This window comes from Solanum pennellii, chromosome 2, assembly GCF_001406875.1.
Source record: "Solanum pennellii chromosome 2, SPENNV200".
Classification (NCBI taxonomy): Eukaryota; Viridiplantae; Streptophyta; class Magnoliopsida; order Solanales; family Solanaceae; genus Solanum; species Solanum pennellii.
In genome coordinates, this window is record NC_028638.1 from 49,027,285 (window position 1) to 49,054,857 (window position 27,573).

The following is a 27,573-nucleotide window of genomic DNA, read 5'->3' on the forward strand; positions in this document are numbered from 1 at the left end:
CGAGGGCAAATAACTAGCGTTTGTTCCTCAAGAAAATAGCAGCTTCTTCCCAAAAAACTGAACCTTTACCCAAAACAGTTCCAAGGCAATAACACGAAACTGTGAAGGAGACAAACTGAAAAGTACACCTTCACATAGAGATTTAACACCAGAAGAATACCGTTATGTGACAAGACGGTGTGGAGCAGCAAGCCAACGTCAGATCTGCCAAACCATGCCAGCAAGTGGAAGGCAACAGCAGAGACCTCTTCCCAGGCTGGAAGAACTAAATGAATATGAAGGAATTTATAAGGTTACAAGAATCATATCTAAGGGAAGAAATCAAGAGATATATTACAGGATCTTCAGGATATGACTATTGAGCTTTCTCCTTTCTTATTTCACATAATCTTTATATATGCAAAGCAGCCAAAATATTGAGACACCATAAATAGAACTTATGACCAATCATACGTTAGATGAAATCAATCTTCTCACTAATTAATTAGTCCACTTTGCTATTAATTGTACAAATTGTCATCTTCAGAGCATCAAAGTTTTATTAATAGAAAAGGCAGACATTGGAAATTTGGAATGTAAAAGAAAAGAGATACCATCTCTAAAGAAAAGTTTCATCTTCATATGCCTGCTTTTGGAATGAAATATTAAGACACTTGGTTTCAATCTAAAGAAGCAAAAGTTATTGTTGGGAATCCAGAAACACCTATGAGAATACAACCTTGAGTGAACTTAAGGTCACTCAAAAAATTCAGCAAGTGAAAAGATTTTATTTCTGAATATCTATGACAACTGGGGAACACTCAAAACCAAGTATAAAGGCTTTAGGGAAGCTACATGAAGCCAAAAACTGCTCCCTTGTGATGGAACCTAGATCTATAAAACATGAAGAAAGCTAGTCACTATCAAGCCGGGGCAGCAGACATGGACTCAGCCTCTTCAATTTCAAAAGGAAGTGGCTTGGTTGGGGCAGGCAGCCGCCCGATGCTATCCACCTTATCCTTCAGTTTTGGTGGAGGCCTTGCTGGTCTTGGGAGCAACCTGCCCTTTTTCTCGAACCACTCAGGCTTCAGTAGTGCCCGCAACCCAAGTTTGTTGTAATGCACTCTCCTTACAGACCCACCCGCTGCTTCCACAGCTGCTTTAGCTCTAGCGGTCACCCTTGAGACCTGTCATCAACAGTTGATGTTGGATGAGTACACTGAGATGACAGATATCATTGGCCATTTTAGCAAGCAAATGTGATGCATATTCTCAATAAATTGATACCCTAAACAAAGAGAGAAAAGGGATCATGCCAAACATCTATGTTTAAGGAACATGAAAATATCCCCTCTCCACCATCAATATTTGTACACAGCACATTTCTGATAAAGCTGAACTGACGTGAGCTTTTACAAATACTTATACCTTGCAACACATTTACTATAAATAGCAGTACAGGTCAAGAACCACTTAGCAGCTCAAATGCAAACTGTAATTGATGTTATTTCTACCAAATGACCTTTATATAAAGTGCAATACCAAATTCAATATTACTCCCTCTATTCCACATTAGTTGAATTTTTGGGTCTTTTATCATTGCTCAAAATAATTGAATTGTTCAAATTTCAAGATGGATGTTTGAAATTTTTTGTTCATTCCTTTAATGATGTTTGATATTTTCAAGGAGATAACTTGCACTACTAGCAAAGTTATATTTATAATTTCACAAAGAACAACAGTGGAAAGTAAGGTTTAAATTATGTCCTTGAATGTTTTTCTTAACAAGTGTGCATTGTGTCAGAAATTCAGTTAATATGGAATAGAGGGACTATTGTTTTTTAACAATGAATACCAAATTGAATAAAAAAGCTATATTAATTAGTCTTGACTAAATATTACCTCTAGATGGATGGGCCACTGAATTTGTTCAGCCCCACGCCCCATCAACCTGGCTCCATCTTCTATTTGCTTTCCTATTGCACCGGAATCCTATTGGCACAAGAAGTTGTTTTGTAAAGGAAGGTGCTAAATGATTAAGCAATATAATGCTATAGTTATACCATAAGCTACGATTACCTTTAGAGTTTTCATTGTGATCAACTCTGACGAGTCAATCTTCCCAGCATTTATCAGATTTGCAATCTTTCCCAACCCAACTGGCTGCATGGAGCACATAAACAAGGAATAATTAATCAGAAGAGAACCACTAACATTACTCCAAGGCTTTAAAGCCATCGTGGTTTTAGTAACTAAACAAATATTCACATATCTTTACTCAATGATAAAATAATTAGTGACGTATTTACCATATATCATCCAAAAAAGGAGGAATTTTAGTAAGAAAAAGATGTGCCGCCTCCTGTCATGATAATTGATGGCACCTGTATGGTGCAAACAACACATTTAAGTAGAAGTTGTACTAATATCTATACAACCTTTACTCTTAGAAAGATTCTTCAAGCTAGCAAGTGAAGCAGTGATCAATCACAGGACTATCACAGCCTTCTCTTCTCAATATAGAATGTTAGACCACTATGAAAAATCTCAGAAAACCCCAGAAAAGAAAATATTGGACAGTCGCTACTTTCTGGTGCTGGCTTGTTTTGCTCTCAATTTCTAACTGCAGTTGTCATTGCCCTAACATATTGGTATGGGGGAAGACTAATGGACAAAACTTACTCCGTTCATAGCAACTGTTTCAAGTTTTCTTCCTTTTGATGAGTACGGGGAGCTTTCTCTTCTCAATATAGAATGTTAGACCACTTTGAAGAATCTCAGGAAGCCCCAGAAAAGAAAACATTGGACAGTCGCTACTTTCTGGTGCTGGCTTGTTTTGCTCTCAATTTCTAACTGCAGTTGCCATTGCCCTAACATATTGGTATGGGGGAAGACTAGGACAAAACTTCCTCCGTTCATAGCAACTGTTTCAAGTTTTCTTCCTTTTGATGAGTATGGGGAAAAATATAGTCGATTCTGAAAGTATGACTTCTGACTTTGCGACAGGTAGCAGTGCAATTGCATCTGTATATGCTATTTTCGTTCAAAGACTGAGATTGAACTTGAGAATCCTGAAGGGCTTTAAGTCACAAAGGTATAAAGAGGAAAGATAGAGCAGAAGAATGTCTTCTTTTATCATCCTTCTAAGCCTGATCGATCAATCTTCCCAGGAACGAATCTGGAAAAACAGTACTACTTGTTGGGCAAAGTGGTTCTGGAAAACCCACCATTATTTGCTTGATAGACAATTTATATGATCCAATAAAGGGACAAGTTCTGATTGATGACAGACACATCGAAAATTACAACTTGAAGAGCTTCAGATCACAGATGGCTTTAGTGAGTCAAGACCTACCCTTTTTACTGGATCACTACACAACAATAACATTTCTAGGAAAGAAGAAGCTACAGAGTCTGAAATCAAGAAAGTTGAAATTCGTGCTAACAGAAAGTACTACATAGGTAACAAAAAGTACTACATAGCTAAAAAGTATAACAGACACAATAACTTAATAACCAAATGGCTAATTCAGTACAATCTTCACACAAAACACAAACAAACGACCAAATTTTCCAAACTGCCACTCCCATTTTACATGTCTAACTTTCTTTTCATTCTATACGTTAACAAAAAGTAGAACCCTAGTTATGGAACAATTATTCCTTTACTCTATCAACAAGCAAACTAGAAACTAATTTGTAAAATGACATATTTACTCAATGAATGCTCTACCTTCTATCATAATCATTTTAAAAAGTTATTTTATGTAACTCTTCAAGAGAACATTCAAACCATTCAAAATTTGAACTTTGACGTGATCCCAGCTATAAACACGAAAACAATCAACTGCTGAAATCAAACCAAAAACAGAAATCCCAATCCACCCAAGAGTAAAAATACCTGAAATGTGAGACTGAACGGGTTCTTAAATCCACGTTTAGGCACACGGCGACGTAGTGGGGTCTGTCCACCTTCAAACCCGAACTTATATGTCCCTCTAGCTTTCTGACCCTTATGTCCACGACCCGCCGTCTTTCCTTTACCAGACCCAATACCTCTTCCCTTCCGCGTCTTCTGCTTCCTAGCACCTTTGTTATCTTGCAAATCATTTAGGCTCAGAAGACTGTAAGCTCTGCGAAACTGACACCCCAATGATCCAAAGCTGGAGATGGGGCGTTGAGAGAATTGCAAAAATGGAAACTTTTGTGAAGATGTGAATATGGATTGAGAAATCTTGATGGGTTCGCCATAGATTGGAACATTTTGGAGTGAAGACGATGATAGTAGTGAAGTGATTCTTCTTCTCAACATTTCTTCTAGGGTTTATAGTTGAGCAATGTGACTACACTGCTATAAGTTTTGTGTGAAGTTGCCAGGTCGCGTATTGTTAATTTGATACTAGTTCTTTTTATTACATTTTAGTCCATATAGTTTAAATAAAAGTTATGTTGGTTACACTTTTAGCTTGTAAGTTTCGTTTTAACTATTAGATTTGGTCCCTTCACTACCTATGGGCTATAGGTATACATATTATTTTGGGCAACTCTCACATATAGCAAATATAAAATTCTTAATTTTATGAGATGGCAAACTTTTCAAAATTGCATTCTGTAGCAAAATTATAATTTGTTACGGATGAATCGTTGTTTGGTGAATTGTATAATTAGTATATTTATAGAGTGCAGAAGAAGTTGTTTAAAGTAAAGAGAAAAGAGAAAACAGAATATTTGTTTGTAAACTACTGATGAATCGTTATTTGGTAAATTATATAATTAGTATATTTATACAGTGCAGAAGAAAGTGTATAAAGTAAAGAGAAAATATTTGTTTGTATATTTATATAGTGAAGATTCGTCCTTAGTTTGGATGCATAATTCTGTATATATACATTATACAAACATATTTCAATTTATGTATGTGTATAAGTTTGTGCAATGCAATATATCTAAATGAACATTATACAAAAATATCCTTATACACTGCAAAAACTTATACAAATCAATTGTATAATTTGTGTATGTATAAAACGAGAAAGAGAGCAAGACAATAGAAAATTGGGCAGGGAAATATTTGCATTATATAATTACAAGTGTATAGGACGAATATATATGTATTTGTATGTGTATATACAATTTTCTCTTACTTTATACAATTTTCGCTCTATTGTATAAAGCGAGAGAAGGAGAGTAGCGAGAGAGAATATGAGGGAGAAAGGCAACTGACAAACAGTTTGCTATGGAACACAAATAAATCAAACGGTATCTACTATATTTATTTTACATTATTAATTTGTCATTTTACACAATTATCCCTATTATTTGACTTGAAATTGAAAATAAGAAGAGGAAAGTTGTCAAAAACATTCCTTTAATTTTAACTCTTAGCTGGATTTCTTCTCATATTTTTAAGGGTAGTTTGAGATACTAAGGGTCGTTTGGTACAAATAAATAAAGTAGGAATTAATAATGTATGAATTAGTAAGAAATTAATAACTTATGGATTAGTAATGCAGAAATTAGTTACATAGAGATTAGTAATGCAGGAATTGATAGTGCATGGTTCATTTTTTATCACATATTTGATTTATTGCTTGTCAGCTCAACTTGTGTTTGAAGTAAAACTCGACAAAAAGATTAACCTTGAATTATTATGAGATTTTCTATTTCATGTAATTGAATCAAGATAGATAATTATCAGACCATATTATTTTTTTATGGCCTTGTAACTAGCTAGGAGAAGAACAAGTTTGTTGTCATGTTTGCTATTCTAACTTGAATTATTTGGGTAAATAATTGTCATCTTAGTAGAATTACTCACTTATAAAACGTCAATTTTCAATTTTAAAAAAGATAAATCATCTCGTTTTAAAATCGAAAATACGATAATAATAGTAAAATCAAATAAATCATCTATATTTATACATAAAAATTACAAGTTGTAATTTTAATATGTATAATATTTGATAAATCATATAAAATAAAAGTACTTAGAAACCACGTGTATATCAACAATAACATATTTAATTAAGATCACAAACATTGTGTGGTGATATATTTATCTTTTCAATTAGTAAATGTTAAACAACTCACATTTCAAATATTGTATTTATTTGTATTTCATTTAGGCGAAATGGTCTAGTGAACCCTTGCATTTGTATCTGGACCCTTCTACTTATCATTTTGTCAATCTGGACCCCTGAACCCATCCAAACACAATATTTTAAACACAATTTTTATGTGGTATGATGCGTGTTGCACAAACACGTACACATTGGCAAAAAAATAAAAATATAATCTCATGAATATTAATATGAAAAGAAAATTAAAACTTAAAAGATAAATAAATGAAAAGAACAAAAAACACTCAAATCGCTGCCCCACCCCAACCAAATTTCTTATATCCATTCCACTTCTTTCCTTCTTTTTTTGGATTCACCCACCATTTTCCTTGTTCTTCTTCTTAACACCCCACCCCACATATTGTCCCACCCCTAAATATTTTCTCTAAGTTTATTCTTTTTGCTACAAATCAATTTTCCTCATAGTTCTTTTCGTTTTGTCATATTTATTTTTTCAAAACCTCGATTTTGTGTGTATTTTTGTGGGTATAAGGCATTGAAAAATGAAAAACTCCATTGATAAGCTTGATGAAGCTTCAAGAATAACAAATTAGTTTTGTGAATTTATGACTACATCGAGCCGTCATAGTGAAGACCAACAAAGATACAATACAATCAACACAAAAAAGAGATAAGTAAACCGAAGGAAAAAATAAAAGAGAAAAAATTTGAAGAGAAAAAGAATTAAAAAAGACAAGAGAAAAGCTCAAATTTGTCCAACAATGGTGTTGAGTGAAAATAAAGAAGAAAAGATGGTCTTTAAAGGTAAAAATCAAACTTTTTAAGGTGTCTCACGCTCTAATTTTGTGTGTATCACACGCTACATGTGAAGTCTTTCCACATAGGATGTCACATCATAATTGTGTTTAAAATGATATGTTTGGATGAGTTCAGGGGTCTAGATGACAAAAGGGTGAGTAAAAGGGTCAAAAATACAAATGGATACAAATACCATTTCGCTTTTCATTTATTTAGCAACAAACAGCTCTCTCAAAATAATAAAATTTACAAGCTTATTTATTTAAATATATTTACTAGTACAAAGATAAAACATAAAATCAAGAAAATAAACAAAATGATTTGAGAGATATTTTTGTCCTTACATAGATTAATTCCATGGTATTAAATCGTATGTATTACTAATACCATCTAATGGAAGGTATTAGTAATGCATCCTACAATACCATGGAGGATGTATACTAATCCATGAATAAGTCCAAAATTCCTACAAACATAGTACTAAATAATATATGAATTATTTCTCCTAATACTTCCTACCGATCGACCCCTAAATAATAAATTACAGCACTACAATGTATAATGCAACTGCAAAGTATTTGCTTGTAGAGATACCTCCACAGAATAGCTAATTTCCATCTCTCAATGGACCTTCTAGCTACACTTGACATGGAGCAAATTCCTTCACTGACCACATTCTTGTTTTTTTCAATAAAAGCACAAAGCTCACTAGCAAGTGGTGGTGGTATCTCTTTGATCTCGGGGAATTTATGAATGTCTTGAAACTTATATAGGATGTTGAGCAACCTACAATCTTCTGGAGCAGTTGTTTGAAGAACTTCCAATGTGGTTCTGCATTTCGTAATAAGCCATCTCATTGCAACAACTTCACTCTCTGTTGAAAGTCTGTTCCCTGAATAAACAAGGTGTACAACAGATTTGCGACTGGTTTTAGGGACTGCCCAGAATCGCAATGTTGATAGTAGTGCAAAGGATGGCTTCCCATCTGGATGAATGTATAGTGACTCATTATCCCATGAGCAGAGAGAATACATATCTGGTTCTAAAGGTATAAAGGCCTTGTCATTTGGGTTCTCAGTCAGAAGAAATCCATAGTGTTGTAGAAGCTCCAGATTGGTGTAGGTTCCGTAGCTTAGAAGAACCTGCAGTGATCAATCAAGCTAGTGGGATGAGTGCAACTCCTTCAAACTAGAAAATAATTCAAACTGTCGTGATAATGACACTTGACATTTGATGCAATGCAAGCGCTGTTCATTTTTGTAGTTCTTAATATCCTGATATCAAGTAATGGAGCATCCACCTCACAATTTATTAATGGAAAGGAACCACTTCTATTAATTTACTGAATGCCACACGTAAAGAAAAGAAGTATTAAAAGGAAGGAAGCATTTCAGAATCACCTGGTCTCCTTTCCGGTAGTTTCTTCTAGCATAGAAATGGTATGAAGAAACGTCTTTCTCATATCCAGCGTCTATTAGCCTAGTGGTAGAATCCAATTCAGTTTCTGATTTAAGTGTACTGTTTTCTTGCATAAAATAAGGCTTTCCAGCACCTTGATCTTCATAAATAGATGTTTCCTCTTCAGGTGCTGCATAATTGAAGAAATCTCCCACAGGGCATAAACATCCAGCTTCATCCCAAGGTATATGCATGGTCCGCGAGGATATCTTCAGTAAGAAACTTTTTTCATGTTAAACCATGAATATGACAAGAAATAGTCTAATTGATAGACAGTGGTGCTCAAGTACATTGTGAATGAAGACAGACAGTGTTAGATAGATCACGAATCAAACACCGCATTTGAATCTTGCAATGATTAGGGATATCTAATCAGACCACTGGAGTAAGAAATGACATCGCACTATTCCAGATTAGCACTTGAGTTCACTCCATACTTACAGAACCAGAGGCCCAGAGCCATGCCTTAAGAGCGAGAAATTGTGGCTTGAGCTTCAGTTCATGCATAAGCTGAGTCACTTCATTCCACTCCTGTTCAGCCTTCCTAGAAGCCTTTTGTGCAGCCCATATGGCATCATCAATCTAAAAGCAGTGGAGATATATAAGATGAAGTCTTTTATGGTGAATTTCAGTCAATTATGATGCTTTATGATAGACATTAGCAATGCAGTGAACAGAAGAAGTGTTTTCAAACTATGAAATACATTTTAACTTGTAGAGATTGCTACAAACTTGCAATGCTTGTATCTCGAATTTGCCAAAATCCGCAAGTGTTTCATAGCTGCGGGGAAACTGTTTTAGATAGGGCCACCACCTAGAACTCTTACCCTTGTTCGCTTCATTTAACAATCCAACAGCCAATATCTGCAGTAAAAATAAGATCAAATAACATAAACATGAAATTGAATGAAACCATCATTACATACCAAACAAATCACATAGGGTAGAACAAGTGTGTAACACTCTGATATTGGAGATTTGATTCACTTTGCACAACCAACGGCGTTAAACTATAAACACTTGAAGAAACTGCAGATTCATCACAAAAATCCAGCCTTTCGGTTCAAGTACAACAATCAGATTGAGTTAAATTCATATTACTAGGTGATCATATAAAACTCCAAAAACATAAAGTTCCTAACTCAAAGTTCTAATTCTTATACTCCAAAGAATAACCTGTGTGGAGGAAAGAGAAGGGTGATTCTTGACAGCAATGGAGAATGCCACATCGTTCATCATAAGATTTTGACTAGTCATTAACGCTCCCTTTGGAACTCTAAGAATCAATTCCCCTTTCTTAATATCACGAACAGCTGCTAAACCTCTCCTTCATCAATTCAAAAAATCATTCATTCCACATCAGATTCATATCAGAAAATCAAAAAATAAAAAGAAAAGAATTGTGATTAATACATACCCTCCGGCTTTAGGGAAATTAGAGACACAAAGGGTGTTTCCCAAACATGAATCTGATTGGGTTGAACAAGTTGAAGGAGAATCTGATATTCCCAGCTCCGCTGCCCATTTCAGAAAGCTCTTCAGGTTCAATTCTTCAGCTTCTTCCATGGCGGCTTTCCGGTGGAACTGGGTTTTTTTCCCGTTTCTTTTGTTAGAGCAAATTCTGATGGCCCAATTGGATTACTGTTTCATTTACTGGGCCAATTCAGCTTAAGTGAGCCCAAGTCCAAAAGCTAATGGCCCAAATATGATTTGGCAAGTTACATATTTAGCCAATCAAAAATAATTACAATCTTTAAACATATAGCAAATACAAAAATCATATTTATATGTTATTTGCAATATTGCACTCCATAGCAAACATAAATATGTATATTTCGCTATACATATACAAAAGAAAGCAGTTGTATATAAATTGTTTCATTTTCAATATACATCTACAAAAAAATCAATTCTATAATTTGTGTTTGTATAAAACGAGAAAGAGAGAAAGGCAAAAAAAAAATGGACATGAATATATTTGTATTGTATAATTATGAGTATATAGGACGAAAATATATGTATTTGCATGTGTATATACAATTTTCTCTTACTTTATATAAACAAAAACACAATTTATACATTTCTTTTGTGTTTGTATAAGCGAGAGAAAGCAACGCGTGGGTGGCGAGTGAAATCTGATAGAGTGGCGAGTGAGATATGGGAGAGGGGAACGAAAATATATGTATATATATAATTTTTCTCGCTTTATACAAATACAAACACATTTTATACATTTGCGTTTGTATAAAAAGTTAGAGAGTGGAGGGAGAAAACGACAGTGACGAGCGAGATTCACTAGGAGAGAGGCGAAATAGCAACAGTTTGCTATAGTGTACAATTAAATTAAATCATGATTATAACATTCAATTTGAATTAATAGTTTACTATTATATATACAATTTATCCTATAAATTATACATTATTTTATATCAAAATGTATATTTTAACATATATCATATAAAATATATACTTATTGACTATTATTTGATGGACATGTGAGTGAAGAAAGAGCTCGTAGCCACGCTCGTAGCCACGCTGGTGGACTTGTATTAATGATAACCTTGAGATCGATGAAAATTGTGCTCCAGTTGATGGTGAAGGAAAGAGGGAAGTGACTCGTTCCTTCCTTGCAAAGGAGTTAAAATAGGCTATGACACCGTTGATTAATATCTTTCTTTTTATTTTCTTTTATATATCTATTATTTATGTCAATTTCTCAATATAAATTTATGTTTTTACTTAAGTTTTAGCCTAATTTAGAAAAAAACAACGTAAAATAATTTCGAGGAAAAATATTGATGGATCATCTCCATTAAATTCTTATATTATTATTTTTTTTTTTTTTTGTATGATTGCGTATTAATTAATCAACAAACTTTTGCAACACAATCAATTTAGAGTAAATGTGGTAGCTAGGGTATAACAAGAACTCAAAATCTTAACTATTGCCTCTATACATTTCATTTTCATTGTACTATTTGAAGAAATTTTTAGTGAGACATTATAGAAACGTGCACGTAAATAACATATAACAAATTAAAGATGCATCCAATAAAAGACTTGGTATAGAATAACATATAACAAATTAAAGATGCATCCAAGAAAAAAACTATGCAAGCACAATTTTTAAATGTGAAACAACTCAGAAGATAGAAAAGATAGCTAACTAGTAATTAAATCTCCCTCAAGTTTGATTTCGTAATACTTGTTTCCTTGTGATTTATAATTAAATATTTACCTCTCTTGTGTTAGTTATTTTATTATAATTCTCTTGACATAATTATGGTTAACATAAAAAAATTGCAATTTAACTAAGTTAGCCTTCATTGTATACGGAGTACTTATTCTTTAATCTATTTTACAACATCCTTTTGTTATTTTTTATTTTTTTCATTTATAACATCGTTTTATTCAATTCATCAGATGTTTTCCTTTGATTTCAAATGACATTTCTCTAACTAGATGTTATTTGACCAGTTTTCAAGTTGATGATTTGCTACTTAGGAAATTACTTCATTTTTCATTTTCATATTATATTAATGATCCAAAAATAGTTCTGCTCCATTAGCCATAAATATATTACTAAAAAAATTGATACTGCTATTGCACCGTTGAATTTAATGGCCCTAACTGTATTAGTATCTCTGCCAAACAAATTCTAAAACGAAATTATCACTATTTTCTGCATATTTTATTTGGCAAGAACCAAATCATTTAAATTTAATTGAGATTCTTTGCTTATGAAATTTTAATTTTTTTTAAAATTAAAAATTATATATTTATAAATTGTGTAAAAAAGTATTACTAATAATAATAATTGACGATCTAAAATATATATAAAAAATTAATAAATAATAATAAATTTATTTAAATTTCAAAATTTAAAATATCACATAAATATAGAGACGTAGCAAATATTATTTTTTTCTTTAAAAAAGTGGAGGAAGTACAAACAGCTACGTGTCAAATGTTGAGCCCGCAGTTAGGCTCAACTCAACTTGTTGTGGATAGCACACGCATACGTAGGTGGGCTTTTCTGGCCCATGCATAAATTTCCATTTTCCAATATCAAGTTTTTACGTGGTCCGCTCTTATTTAATTTTGACTTCATTGATTATTCTAAAAAAATATTTCATCACCAAGCAGACCTTTCTAAAAAAAAAATTAAGATGTCTTAAAATATAACTTTGGTCACTCAATTAGTCTTATGTTATAAATTTGTGTCATTGAGGTTATGCCTTAGTTATAATTTGTATCACTATACATAAGTATTTCGTCATAGTTTAGTACCTTATTAAATTTAATTTCTTTTGTCTTCGAACACATAGCTTATATCGTTCCACTTATGTTTGGAAAATAATTCGTGCCATAAAATTTATACTCAAACATATATATGTTTAAATTTGTATCCTAAATTTTCTCACAATTTTTTTTAAAGAAATATTTCAATAAACTTCGTTTTCGTTTTAAGTCAAAATAAATTAATAAAAAAAATATTTACGCTCTCAAATGTAAAATCAAAGATCAACAATTTTACGATTAAAAAATTAAACACCCCGAACTAGAGACATTTTGCGCAAATGACAAATTAAGACAATTAGGTTCGTACCTTCTGGTGTATGACCCACCAGGGTGGGACCCACAGTCCACTTGATTAGGAGTAGGCACTTTCTAGTCCGTGGGCCCGCTGGGACTCATAGTTGGGTTAAAAGGCAAGAATTTTTATCCAATTAAAAACTGCCACATGTACATCGTAACCCAGCTGCCCACTTTTATTTTGATAACGTTATCTTCCACTGATTGGGCTGTGATTTACACGTGTCCTCTTTATACACCATCTTCTTACCCCATTACTAAAGTTGGTATAATACTTATAAATGGACTCAATAATGCTCATATTTTTTACAATAGCATTAAATTTTAGGGAACAATCCTACCACGTGTCAAAATACAAAATAAAAATAAAATTGTTTCCCAAAGTCAAAATTACTTTTTTAGCCTACAACAATATTTCAAAATAAATATTCTTGATTATGAAAATTGTGACTATTCATTAATGTATTTATAGTTTTAAAATATGTGGATTTTATTGATTAACCAAATTAAGAGAGTTGAGCACAACATTGCACTCTAAACTTTATCATTTTTATTGATAATCAAGAAATTATTGACTATCTACCATAGGGTCCGACCTCTATTCCTCGCCACTTGTTATTTGGAAACTTTTAATGAAGCTACAACTTGTTAGACTCATGTGTGCTCTTTTATGTATATAATCAATTCCCTCGAAAGCTAGTTAGCTCATGTAGCACAAAAGTAGAAATTAGTCAATTTTCTGCGTTTAAAATTAATTCACATTCCAAAAATTAACATAAATGGAGTACGGTCGCATAAGCTTTATAATGAGTCCATTGATTTCATTAATCATCAATATATAAATTTATGTCACTTCACACAATTATTTTGATTTAAGGAGCCTCAATATTGAGTGAAATGAAATTTGACTCTAATATCATGTGAAATTAGGTCTTGGACCTAACTTACACCCTAAAAGATAATTCAAAGAGGAAGGATTATCAAATCATATAAAAAGTACACTCATCTTATTAACCACCAATGCAGAGTTTTGTCATTCTCTTACACTATACTTGATCAACCAAACTTTTGATACTTTCGCTTTGATATAATGTTACATTTTGTCGAGTATATGCAATGCTAGACAAAATGTAAAATAAAATAATGTAATGCATACTCTTACAAAAAAAAAAAACTCGAGAATCCTAGTTGGACTATTTCAAATTCGCATAACATAAGACCCATTCGAGAAAATCTCTCCCTATCAAGAGTTATTCCATATCCTGTCGATAAAAAAAACTTATGACTCATGAAGAAATCCGCTGCACCATGTTAAGTCATGAAGAAATAATTTCATTCACCGCACCATATATTTCTTAATAAACATGATACATTAGTGGGACCAAACTGTGAAAGTTGAGTGACAAAAGGTTAAAAGGTGGAAACTAGGAGGAGATAGAATCTGAATCACTCAATTCTAATCAGCACGAGTAAACAAAAAAAAAAAAAGATTGAATGGTCTAAACTATTCAAAAATATATAGGAGTAATTTGAACAAGAAAATGCTGCTAAAATTCTTGTGATCAGCAACAAGCAACAAGGAGGCCATCTTTTTTTGTTTTAACTTTCTTTCAACTGATGTTGATGTGTTAAAAAAAAAAACCTTGTTCAACTAATAGGAGCTTTCTTTCTATTGCTATGCTATTCGCAGGTTATTTCTTTAAATTCCCCCGTACTTTTCATTATTAATCTGTTCTTTTTTTAACTTAATATAATATTAAAGATTTGAACACCCTTTTCCTTTTCTAGATAGTCTCTACGTGTATCAAAGTTAGTAAGGGAGCTTATTATAATCTAATTGACTATATATAGTAAGCTCCAATTCAATTACTTGAAGAAAGTGTGAAAAAGCATATTCATTTGGGGTGAGTTGAGTAATTGGCTTTGTGCTGTTGCTGATTTGAATTCTTGGTATTGGGATACTTTTTTTAGTTTGTTGATAAAGTTTCAATCTTTATGATTTTTGTGTGGTCATAACTGTATCTCATTGTGTATATTTGGTTTATCTCATTGTGCAGAAACTCAGAAATACAAGGTTTTTGGTTGTTGTTGATGAGTGAGTGCATTATACATCTGTTTGTGTAAGCCAAAGTCGGTTAACTTTCTTATTATGCGATTTTTATAATCGTTGATATTGTTTGAAATTAGTGGATAGACTCTAGTGGGTATCTACTAGGCTGAGGTGACAAGGTAACATAAAGGAAAGACAAAAACTTGGGAATTGTAGGTGTCTGTTGTTTCAGCATGTCTGTTGCTTTGTTGTGGGTTGTTTCTCCGAACTCCGAGGTCTCAAATGGGACAGGATTCTTGGATTCAGTCCGAGAAGGGAACCGGGGTTTGGAATCATCCAGGTTCCCATCTCGGGATAGGAATTCGATGTGGAAAGGAAGATTCAAGAAAGGTGGGAGACAGGGGTGGAATTTTGGGTCTTTAAATGCAGATTTGAGATATTCGTGTTTAGGAAGATCAAGAACTGAGAATGGAAGGAGTTTTTCTGTACAGTCCAGTTTGGTGGCTAGTCCAGCTGGAGAAATGGCTGTGTCATCAGAAAAAAAAGTGTATGAGGTGGTATTGAAGCAGGCAGCTTTAGTGAAGAGGCATCTGATATCTACTGATGACATAGAAGTGAAGCCGGAAATTGTTCTTCCGGGTAATTTGGGCTTGTTGAGTGAAGCATATGATCGTTGTGGCGAAGTATGTGCAGAGTATGCAAAGACATTTTACTTAGGTCTGTCTCAACCTTTGTTATTTATCTGTTCTTTAGTTTATGAAATCTTGGTTAAGGTATTAGTTGATGAAGACAAAATTTAAATCTTTTTGTTTGGTTCTTATTTAGGAACCATGCTAATGACTCCAGACAGAAGAAGAGCTATCTGGGCAATATATGGTGATGTTTCAACTTTCAAGACATATAGTATTTCTATGTATATATCTGTGCTTCACTGAGGACATACAAAAGAGAATTATATTTTAGTTAGACATGGAATATTATAGGTGCTAGTTGATCTCTACTAGGTAATGAAACATTATTATATGCATAAAGAGAGGAGATCTAATTTCTTTTACCATATACAACAGTCAAAATTAGTGGAACAAATGCTAAATTATTAGACTGGATCCACAGAAGTGTAACATGCTAACTGTTTGTTTTATCAGCTTTCTTGGGAATCTTTGACATATTTTCAACTTTTCACTGCCGGTAGTTACGCTCTTTATGTACCAAAATATTATGCTTTATACACTCCAAAAGGTTAAAAAAAGTAGCATCCAGATAATTTAACATTATGCAGTTGGCACTTCCCATTTACAAGTTATAACATTCTGGTCTCTAGGTGAAAAACTGGTGTGATTTGATTCTCTTTACCGTTTCGTTTGGCAGTCTTACAAGTTTGGTCAAGGTTTTTGCATAGTCAATTATGGTAGATATCTGTTACTTTTGGTGCTTTCATGTATTCCGTTTCCTAGAAGGACTAGATCTTGCCAGTGAAAAGATTTCCACTTGAAATTGAAAAAATATGTGATGTTTCTGGCTTGCTATTAATTTGTAGTTCAAGCAAGTTAAGCGTACTTATAGATGACCTTGTTGTCTGAAAGCTGTGTTCTTTTTAAACAGTGTGGTGCAGGAGAACTGATGAGCTTGTTGATGGCCCTAATGCATCACACATAACTCCACAAGCTTTAGATAGGTGGGAGGCAAGGCTAGAAGATATTTTTAACGGGCGGCCATTTGATATGCTTGATGCAGCTTTATCCGACACTGTTTCCAGATTTCCTGTTGATATTCAGGTTAATCTCTCTAATTGGATCACCATTATCTTCGCCAGATTCAGATGCTATTCTCTTTTGCTGAGTGCTTTTTGGATGCAAGTACTTATAGAATTTGATATACTTTTCTTCTTTGTATCTCTCTCTCTCTCTCTAATAACATTTACTTATATTTTTTATTTGGTTAGCACATTAGGCAACTAGTTTTCATTTGCTATCACTGCGGCTGACGTTTATCTTGTGTTTAATAACCTCCCCATGTGAAGTGTCTGATTATTCATTTACCTGGTGCAGCCATTCAGAGATATGGTTGAAGGAATGCGTATGGACTTATGGAAATCCAGATACAACAACTTTGATGAGCTATATCTCTATTGTTACTATGTCGCTGGTACAGTAGGATTGATGAGTGTTCCAATTATGGGCATTGCACCTGAATCAAAGGCAACGACAGAGAGTGTATATAATGCAGCTTTGGCTTTAGGGATCGCAAATCAACTAACCAATATACTCAGAGATGTAGGAGAAGAGTAAGTACAAAGCTATATTTAGTTCACATTGATCATTTCCCAAGTAACATGCCAAAATATATCGAAAGAGTAGTCTGTTTCTCAGATACAAGTACAGTGTAATGCCTATTGCTCCATTTTGTTTCTAAAAAGTCACAGGCGACTTTGCCTTTCTATTTGTTTCAGTTTATTTTGAAGTACAATGTGTTCAGTGCTTAAAATGCCTTAACATATTTCTTTTTGTACAGTGCAAGAAGAGGAAGATTATACTTACCTCAAGATGAATTAGCACAGGCAGGGCTCTCCGATGAAGACATATTTGCTGGAAAAGTGACTGATAAGTGGAGAATCTTTATGAAGAAGCAAATCCAGAGGGCAAGGAAATTCTTTGATGAGGCAGAGAAAGGTGTCACAGAACTGAGTTCTGCTAGTAGATGGCCGGTAAGTAGTCATAAAGTTACATGAATACAAATACAATTGATCGTTTGCATCTGCTACTTTTTCTTTTATTGTTATATTAGTAAGGAAAAGGCAATTCGAACTAAATTTTTCATAGTGACACAACACATTCCATCGCATTGTTACACAAAGCATAATAAACTTCAGTCCAGAAAATAGTTCCGTCTCATTTGACTATAGTTTGTATGGACTAATTGACATCAAGTTCTTAAATCTGCTCAAATCTTCTCTGTAATGTGCTTCTTATGTTCCTACATCACAGAGGAAAGAGATCTTGATCGACGTGCCTAGGCAATTATGGTCTAGTTTAGCATTGAACTTACATTGTGAAATCTTTGTTCTAGTATGAAGAATGAGCAGACTCTTTTTTGTTACTGCAGGTGTTGGCATCGTTGCTGTTATATCGCAAGATACTGGACGAGATTGAAGCAAATGACTTCAACAACTTCACAAAGAGGGCTTATGTGAGCAAGCCAAAGAAGCTTCTGACGTTGCCCATTGCTTATGCAAGATCTCTAGTGCCCCCTAAGTCAACTTCTTCCCCACTAGCAAAGACATGAATGAAGTTTTTAAATGCCAATTAGAGGCCTATACATACACTAAAGAAAACAGGTACTTAATTGTAAATGAGCTATATTTGCTACATGTGTATCATCATCATTAAAAGTAGATTGTAAATTCAATATGCCTATTTCTTGGTAGATTAATGTGTCTTCACTCTTCACACTCAAATCCTCAAGGGGGAAAAGTTAATTGTTCATGTAGATAATTGACTTCATTTGAGTTCAAACATTTACTTGGGCTTCATGAAATAATTAAAGTCCATTTGAATTTAATGCCTCGTGTCAAGTGTCATGGAGGAGTCAACAAGATCGTGATGTAGCATGTTCGGTCAAAATAAGGGTCATAACTAATCGAAGGAAAAAACTTTATCCTTGGATGTTTACACCAATTCAAATTGGAGAAAATCAATAGTTGAACCAGCAACCACATAAAATTAGTTAGAAATAAAAGTTGCAACGTTATATATTTTTTAAATTTTGGAATTATTTTGAAAATGAGTTGGCTAATTAACCCTTTATATTTGACAAATGGAAGAAAATCTTATCAAAGATCTTTCTTAATTTCTTGAGAATATAATGTTGAGTAGATTAAATGAATCTGAATAGAATAAATAGAACAGTTGTCAAGAATTGGTAAATTAAGTTGATGAAAGCTTGCTAGAGAATAGGGGGACAAAATACAACAACGACAAAGTAGCTTACTACATGGGAGGCACTGATACAGCCAAATTTTTTATTAAAAGAATTAAAAATATAAATACACAAACAAATAAACAACAATTTTTTTACTTAAAAAAAAAATAAATATATATATATATATATATATATAAAACATATTGATTTTTTTTAGTACTTTTTTCTACATGATTTGATTAAGATTTGAAGAGAGGTGGACACTATTAAAAGTTAAAGTTCAAAAAGTATATTATAACCTAAACTATTTTTTGTCAAACTTTAAATTTTATGTTTCAAGTTTGAAGTTGAAAATAGGCCAAATTTATAACTAAACTATTAGCTTTATTGTTATTATTATTATAAGTACCATTATTGTCACTAAGCTTAGAGAATACTAATTGAGTTAGTACCATTTTTGTAGGAAAAAAATAGGCTAATTGAGTTGATTAATCTAATTTCACCCAAAAATTCCTCCACTATACACCAAGTCACTAGCCCTTTTAAATGAAAGTTTTAACATCATGCATATAGTGATTTTTACATTCTTAAATACTCTCCGTTTTGATTTTTCATATGTTTGATTTGACTTGAATTTGAAAAAAATAAAGAAGATTAGAAATAGTACTCTAATTTACATAAATTTTATAGTATTAAGATCTAATTACATTATTTTTGTTGCTTTTTTCAAATTGCAAATATCTCTTAAAAATTTATGGATTTCAGATACTTCATTAGACTTTTGGATACATCACTGCACATCCAGATACATCAACAGACATCTAGATACATAGAGAAGTGATGTATCCGAGAGGGAATAAAACATTCGGACACACATGAGAGGGATGTATTCAAGAGGGGACGGATGAATATGAGAGGGATAGAGATGTACCCGAGAGAAGGAAATAATGAATCTAAGGGGGGATTTTTAATTTTTTCAAAAAAATGATTGAAAATTTTAAAGATTATGATAAAATAAGATATATATTTTAATAACTTTTCCTTGTTTTGTTCTACTACGTTCCTTTTTAGATTATTTTTTTTACACGACGTGTTTAAGGCAAACAAATTTGATGGCCTTAAACATGTCATATAAAATAAAAACTAAAAAATTATAATTAAAATAAAAATAGTACAAACAAATTAAAACTGGAGTAAGCTAGACTTTCCACGTTCGTCCGATTAATATTATTATTTGATCAGTCTTTTGGTAAGTGTGACTTTCCACTCGACCACGTACTGGTTGCTGCTCATCTTCACGTGCCAACCCCCAATACAAGAAAATTGTTAAATAGTCAAGTCCATCAAATGTACGTACAATCATTTAACCAGTAAGTACAACCGTTTTAAGCACTTCACTTTCTACTATTCAGTTCAAATACACTCTGTTCCATCTACTGAAAGTAAAATCACCTAATTCTCATATGACAAGTACAACCTCCACTACACTAGTAGCTCTTTTTCTTTGGTCCTTTATTATTTTTTTCATGCTAATGAAATTGTCTATTTAAGAAGAAAGTATATATATGGTCAATAATTGATCACAAATAAGAAGATTATTAGAAATTTCAACCTAGTGTACTAGGACATCACAAAAAAAAAAGAGGAAAAATGGTAGTGAAAGTGTATGGTTCAGCAATGGCTGCATGTCCACAAAGGGTCATGGTTTGTCTTATAGAATTGGGAGTCGATTATGAACTTATACATGTTGATCTTGATTCTCTCCAGCAGAAAAAACCTGATTTCCTGCTTTTACAGGTAATATTTTAGTTGTCGCTTTTAACGTATCAAAAGAAAATCATATTTACTTAGAACATTAATTACTTATGCTCCGAATCGCTTTGTTATATATTCTTGCAGCCATTTGGACAGGTTCCTGTCATTGAAGAGGGCGATTTCAGGCTTTTCGGTAACAATATCTACTATCATTATTAAAGCCAGGCCCATTGAGGCAAATCAGCCCACTCCACTAGGAGTACCAATATTAGTTCAACATAACATGACCCGATAACCCACTTGGTTATTAACTCAACCTATTTGGATCCACCCAATTAAGAGTCGAGGGAATTGAGTTATGGCCCATTATTTTAGGACATTTTTTAATTCAACCTCATTTCGTGTTTTCATAAATCGTCCATTTATTAACTCAGTCGATTTTGACGCTCAAATCCTCTTATTGATGTGGGCTGAGCTAGGTCGGTCTTTTTCTTTATTTAATTAAAGACGTTAATATGTAAATTTTGATTTTGATTTTTTCCAGAATCTAGAGCAATAATAAGGTACTATGCAGCAAAATATGAAGACAAGGGAAAGAAACTAACAGGAACCACATTGGAAGAAAAAGCTCTAGTAGATCAATGGCTAGAAGTGGAATCCAACAACTACAATGACTTGGTATACAACATGGTACTCCAACTCCTCGTATTCCCTAAAATGGGACACAAAAGTGACTTGATCGTCGTACAAAAATGTGCCAACAATTTAGAGAAAGTGTTCGATATCTATGAACAAAGGTTGTCCAAGTGTAAATACTTAGCAGGAGATTTTTTCTCCTTAGCTGATCTAAGCCACCTCCCTAGCCTTAGATTTTTGATGAATGAAGGTGGCTTTGCACAATTGGTGACTCAAAGGAAGTATTTGCATGATTGGTATTTGGATATTTCAAGTAGGCCTTCTTGGAACAAAGTGTTGGACTTCATGAATATGAAGAAATTAGAGATGTTACCCGGCCCACCTAAAGAAGAAGTAAAAGTTTAACAAACACTACAACGTCATGATTATTCTGTTACGAGTGGCATGGATACTGAGAATTCATATTGCCAACTCTGTCTATCTAATCAGTTTGGTTTGAAATTAAAGCGTTTTTTGTTTCGTTGTGTTGTGTTGTAATCACCAAAAATAAAATGAAATTGAACTTTGGTTTTAATAAGTTCTCTACACATTAACTATGTACTCAAAATATTTTTGTACCATCAAGACATGTAACCTATTACATATCCGCAATAACCAATACCTTAAAATGACAAATATGATCAAATTATATGGAAAATAGAATAAATTATACTTGTTGATAACATCTTTTTTTTCTCTCGATTCTGCTAGGCATTAGTTCTGCCAAAAAGAATCTCCAGAAGATGAATTTGTATAAACAAAATGTGTCTCATTCTGTCATTACTTATTTATAGAACCATCGAAAAAGACTTTTGACAGCTATATGAATATGAAGGTGATGGTGTTACAATCTTCTTTAAAAATTAAATCACTAAAGACGAGACAAAGCAAGAATCTGCTCTTGACTTTGATCGTATGCTCGAGGCTTTTCCCTTTTGACTTGGTTTGATTTTTTGCTTGTTTGATCAGACACAACAAATGTCTTTGCCACTGCTCTCAAATGATTCTTCTGCACCTTCCCTGTTCCTGTTTTAGGCAATTCTTCTACAAATTGAACCTTCTTTGGTGCCATGAATCCGGGCAAGTTCTTCCTACAGTGTGCTATGACATCTGATTCTTTCAAGTTTGAGTCTTTCCTCAATATAACAAAAGCACATGGACTTTCACCCCACCTTGGATGTGGCATTGCCACAACAGAGGCCTCCACAACATATGGATGTTTCAGTATAGCACTTTCTACTTGTACGCTGCTAATGTTCTCTCCACCTGATATGATCACATCTTTGCTTCTATCTTTGATTTCCAAATACCCATCTGGATGAATCACTCCCATATCCCCTGTGAAAAACCAACCATTCTTGAATACGTCGGAATTTGCTTTTTCATTTTTTAAGTACCCTTTCATGATACTGCTTCCCCTCAGGCATATTTCCCCTGTCGTTTTCCCATCACGAGGCACACTTTCCATATTCTTCAAGTTCTTCACATCAACATCAGCAAGTGTTAGTATGCCCAGCCCTTGTCTTGCCTTTAACCTGGCTTGTTCTTCCCTTGGTAATTTGTTCCACTTGTCTTGAAACTCGCATATCAGGGCTGGTCCAGTGGCCTCCGTGAGCCCATAGGCGTGGACCACGTGGAACCCCACCCTTTCGATTTTTTCGAGTAGTGGTGCTGGTGGGGGTGCACCCCCTACAAGAACTTGTACTGGGGTCGTTATTCGGCGCTGCTCGTGTGGCTTGGCCTCAAGGATTATGCTGAGAACTATTGGTGCAGCACACATATGCGTTACTTTGTGTAACACTATGTTGGAGTAGATTTCTTGGGCTGTTGTATTGCGGATACAAATATTGGTGCCACCCCTTGCAGCTATTCCCCATGTGAAAGTCCAACCATTGCAGTGAAACATTGAGAGGGACCATAAGTAGACAGGCTCAGTACCCATCTCCCATCCCAAAATTAAACTCAAAGTGCTTAAAAAAGCACCTCTGTGGCTGTAAACAACTCCCTTTGGCTCTGAAGTTGTACCTGATGTATAGCTCAAAGTAATTGGATCCCATTCATCATCAATATTCTCAACCACATATTCAGGGTTGCCTTGGAATACCAACTGCTCGTATTCAAGCTCCCCAAACCGGATTCCAGTAGGGGAATCAAGGTCATCAATGACAACGACAAGAGGCATTGGCATTTGAAAGTCAGACATTAGTATTTCAATGGCCTTTTTAGCTTTGTCAATGTATTCATAGTCGATAAAAAAGATCTTGGCTTCGGAGTGCTTGAGAATAAGGGCAACATTTTTAGCGTCCAGCCTTGTATTGATGGCGTTGAGTACAGCCCCAGCCATAGGCACAGCAAAATGCATTTCTAACAAGGCGGGTACATTTGGTGCAAGGACCGAGACCTACATGATCATAAAATTTAACCTCATTTAAAATATGATCATATATATTAATTACTCAGGTTAAATAAAATTTGAATCGATACACTTACCACGTCGTTCTTGACAATGTTTAAGGACTTTAAGGAGGAAGCGAGGCGACGACAACGCTCATGGGTTTCACGCCAAGTGAATCGAATATTTGCATAAATAATAGAGGTGCGGTTGGCATAAGAATTAGAGGCTCTGGTTAAGAAGGTGAGAGGAGTAAGAGGCACATAATTAGCTCCACATTTACGTAAATTGTCCATGGGATCTAAAAGTGCAAAGTTGAATTGCTTTATAATTTGTTACTAATAAAACGGTATGTTATGGAAAAGGTTTGTAAAGATAGGCTATAGAATTTGTGTAAGAGATGCAGCTCAGCGTTCTGTTTATATAGAGAAGAATCTCAGCCTAATTTCCCATGTCCATTTGGGCCCCTAATGGTTGTTTAGATGGAAATAATAAAGGAAGTTGCGGTGAATGTGTAATACTAAAACCATATGCATCGACCTATACTACAGTCGCGCGCACACAAAAAAAAGAAAAACAGTTTTTAAAAAAGGGACTTTTAACCTTGAATATTCCAATGCCTGGTAATTTTCACCACTTTTTTGCAACGACAAGGGATTGTTACTTTGGATGTGTATAAGTAAAATCCCGCTTGGAAAATTTTGGTGGGACGAGCCTAAACCACTGAGTCAGTTGTCACACAACTTTTTGTCACTTGGCGTCACCAATTTACCCAACTGGGACAATAACCTTAAGCCACTTATGTTTTAACAATTCACCAATCCATCACTATTCAGATTGAGAGAGTAAACTTTTTAGTTTTGCGTTAAAATAATAATTTAAAAACATATCAAAAACATTATACTTTCTCCATTTTATATTAATTGAATTTTTGAATATTTCATATCTCCGTCCGTTCACAATTGTTGTCATTGTAAGGTCATGCACATTCCTCAAGAAAAATTTAATACGAAGTTTAATTTGACTAATATAACCCTACAATATCAAGAATATCAAAAGTCCACTAACTTTTCAATTGAACTACACTACCATTAAGGAAAATTTTGGGAAAAATGACTAATTGTTTCTTAATTATTTAAATTGACAATTAATCTTGGACATCTACTTTTAATAAACCTACCAAACAATTGTGGACGGATGAAGTAATTAAATATAATTTTCATTTTTACCTTTATTAATTGTTGTCAAATTTAGTGAAGTCATCACAAAGGATAAAATTGAAAGAATATTTTAAAAATTGAACAACTAAATTAATTTTAAAAATAAAAAATACCTCAAAAGTTCAAATAAAAAATAATTATTTAATTCCTCAAATTCAAATAATATCACACAATTTACAATACAAATCCGTTAATACTAAGACGCTAAACTCAATTCCTCGCTTCCTAGTACATCTACTAGACCCATATTCATTAAGAATGAGATAATCGATACAGACGAAGACATAAAATGGGTTGTTGATTGAAGCAAAAAAAAAAATGATTCTGTTTTTATTCCATATAACGTGTCATGAGGGGTCAACTGATTTCATATTATATAGCAGCTCCCATAAGGGGCATAACTACCAAAAGAATATTATTTTAGTGCAACTTCAATATTTTATTTTATTTATGGATACATTCACACCACAAATCAAATTTCAAGATATTGTCCAACATAAATAATGCTTCTACTTTTCCAGCTTCTTAACAAAGAATGTTTATTTATTTACTTATTTTTGACAAAAAAACAAAGAGCTGTTTGTTACAGTTAAATAGAGTATCACAAAAACAAAAAGTATAACTTAGATATCATTAATTCACAATTTATGTGATAAATTTTATTTTTAATTCATATAAAAGAAACTACTTTTTATTTAATAAAATAATTTATAATTATATAAAATATTTTTTATAAATCAGACTTTTATGTTTTAATATTTATATGTATATTTTTAAAGTTAACACCAAACAATAATACTCACATGAATTACGAGAAAGAAAATAATTTTTGGAGTTCTTCCCCTCTCCCTATATATATTACATAATAATACAAAATTAACCACATCATTTCAAGCCACCTGTTTTTGTTTTACAAAAAATATTTAGTTTTATTTAATCCACATGTTTTGGTTAATAAAAGTTATTTAGTTTTATTTAAGCCACATGCTCCTGTTACCCAATTCACTGTTATACTTGGTTGCTGTTTTATTTCTCTTCTCTCACGTCTACTTTGAACTAATTCAATTAAATGCACACCACAGAAAAAAATTAAAATATTTTAACCTCCTTTTTTTTATTCTTTTAAAAAAGAAAAGATTTCTTTCTTTTTTTTTATTCTTTAAAAAAAAGATTTTTTTTTTGGTAATAACTTTTCACTTGACATATTTAAAATCATAAAATTAAAAATAATTTTATACATTTGACATAACTTTAATTTAGAACTACATATTCAAAAGTCTTCTTTATTTTTTTAAAACTCCGTGTCAAGTCAAACTATATCATTCTTTATGAAATGGAGGGAGTATTAAAAAGTATTTTTTAATATAATGATTAAACTTTTCCTTGGGAATTTCAAATACCCATGATTTTACAAAGATTTGTTGATCCAAAAAATTAACAATATTAGTAGTAATTAGTTACCATTTTAATAGAATCCCCTCATGTGATATGAATAATCTAGTTATATCAAACATGAGTTACTTCTAACTAAATATCAAATAATGAATTATTTTAAAAATATACATAAAATATGAATTTACGGATAATGATATATTTACATTCAAAATAATAACTGAAATCACAATTTGAAACATGAAGTCCTATTTTATTTTTGAAGACTTATTTCAAATTAAAGTTAAAATTTATGCAGATTCATAAACTAGCATTTTATTTTTGAAGGATTATTTGAAATTAAAGCTAAAATATTATTTTTTTAAAAAAATTATTTTTAAAAAAAATGTTTTAAAAAAAAGTTTAATTATTTTTTTTGAATTTGATAAGTAAATAAAAATATATTTCTCTAAAAATTTTTTAGATAAAAATAAAAGAAAGTCAATTAATATGAAATATTAATTTCTCGAATGAAATATTAATTTAGGGAAAATGCACAAGTACTTCTCAATCTATGTCCGAAGTTTCAAAGACACACTTATACTATACTAAGATTCTATTACTTTCCTAAACTTATTTTATAAATAATTTTCTACCCCTTTTCGGCTTACGTGACACTAGCTTGAAAAAAAAAGTCAATTAACGTTGGGCCCACAAGATAGTGCCACGTAAACCGAAAAGGGATAAAAAATTATTAATAAAATAAGTTCAGGAAAGTAATAGGATCTTAGTGTAGTATAAACGTGTCTCTAAGATTTCAAGCATAGATTAAGGAGGTACTTGTGCATTATCTCTAAAATTATAAACCAAACACTAAATTTTTTTAAAAACAAAATCAAACACAACCACAAATTTGATGATGTCATTCTTATCTGAAAATTCTAATAGTAGAAGAAAGGAAGTGGTGAAAAGTTGGATTAGAATTTTTGCTATTACATTGTCTTCCACCAATTCCTCTTTCTTGTCTACTTGAGGATAATAATAATATGGACTTTTGAAATTGCCCGAAAACTACCTAGCATTTTGGTGGACACAAATTAATTATTGTCATCACATTTTATTTATTTATTTTTATTGGAAACGTTCACTCCCAAGAATTTCTCTTTAGAATACTGAAAAAGGAAGTTTAGTTCTTTTCCTTGTATTTTCAGTAAGAATTTCTTGGAAAATGTTTAAACTGAGAAAAATGTTTTCCATTTTTTCAAGAATTCCTCTTTGGAA

General features: G+C 32.7%; 5 protein-coding genes across 7 annotated transcripts; 2 read left to right on the forward strand and 3 right to left on the reverse strand.

The window, feature by feature from the left end:
- Positions 1–597: 597 nt before the first annotated feature.
- Positions 598–4,354, reverse strand: LOC107008753 (50S ribosomal protein L15). Its single transcript, XM_015207903.1, has 4 exons — positions 3,881–4,354; positions 2,059–2,142; positions 1,882–1,971; positions 598–1,166 (listed from the first exon to the last, which is right to left on the reverse strand). The coding sequence occupies exons 1-4, from the start codon at positions 4,289–4,291 to the stop codon at positions 903–905; spliced, it is 849 nt and encodes a 282-aa protein (XP_015063389.1). The 5' UTR covers positions 4,292–4,354; the 3' UTR covers positions 598–902.
- A 2,797-nt stretch (positions 4,355–7,151) lies between these two features.
- LOC107009137 (protein SET DOMAIN GROUP 40) lies at positions 7,152–9,930 on the reverse strand. The gene is made up of 6 exons (XM_015208412.2): positions 9,733–9,930; positions 9,492–9,642; positions 9,048–9,179; positions 8,757–8,897; positions 8,258–8,524; positions 7,152–7,999 (listed from the first exon to the last, which is right to left on the reverse strand). Exons 1-6 carry the CDS (start codon positions 9,879–9,881, stop codon positions 7,373–7,375), a joined length of 1,467 nt encoding a protein of 488 aa, XP_015063898.1. The 5' UTR covers positions 9,882–9,930; the 3' UTR covers positions 7,152–7,372.
- A 4,435-nt stretch (positions 9,931–14,365) lies between these two features.
- On the forward strand, positions 14,366–18,519 carry LOC107010993 (phytoene synthase 2, chloroplastic). 3 transcript variants are annotated; one of them, XM_015210284.2, is made up of 7 exons: positions 14,400–14,601; positions 14,969–15,678; positions 15,787–15,837; positions 16,564–16,736; positions 17,010–17,245; positions 17,473–17,665; positions 18,064–18,519. In XM_015210284.2, exons 2-7 carry the CDS (start codon positions 15,195–15,197, stop codon positions 18,241–18,243), a joined length of 1,317 nt encoding a protein of 438 aa, XP_015065770.1. In that variant the 5' UTR covers positions 14,400–14,601; positions 14,969–15,194; the 3' UTR covers positions 18,244–18,519. The 3 variants fall into 3 exon arrangements, with proteins under 3 accessions (XP_027770651.1, XP_015065770.1, XP_015065771.1); XM_015210285.2 differs by lacking the exon at positions 14,400–14,601 and adding an exon at positions 14,704–14,815; XM_027914850.1 differs by lacking the exon at positions 15,787–15,837 and having other exon boundaries at positions 14,366–14,601; positions 18,064–18,384.
- Positions 18,520–20,278: 1,759 nt separating this feature from the next.
- LOC107010995 (glutathione S-transferase F11) lies at positions 20,279–21,844 on the forward strand. Its single transcript, XM_015210287.2, has 3 exons — positions 20,279–20,676; positions 20,779–20,827; positions 21,179–21,844. Exons 1-3 carry the CDS (start codon positions 20,530–20,532, stop codon positions 21,673–21,675), a joined length of 693 nt encoding a protein of 230 aa, XP_015065773.1. The 5' UTR covers positions 20,279–20,529; the 3' UTR covers positions 21,676–21,844.
- A 183-nt stretch (positions 21,845–22,027) lies between these two features.
- Positions 22,028–24,114, reverse strand: LOC107010994 (butyrate--CoA ligase AAE11, peroxisomal-like). The gene is made up of 2 exons (XM_015210286.2): positions 23,800–24,114; positions 22,028–23,710 (listed from the first exon to the last, which is right to left on the reverse strand). The coding sequence occupies exons 1-2, from the start codon at positions 23,995–23,997 to the stop codon at positions 22,181–22,183; spliced, it is 1,728 nt and encodes a 575-aa protein (XP_015065772.1). The 5' UTR covers positions 23,998–24,114; the 3' UTR covers positions 22,028–22,180.
- Between the last annotated feature and the right edge of the window lie 3,459 nt (positions 24,115–27,573).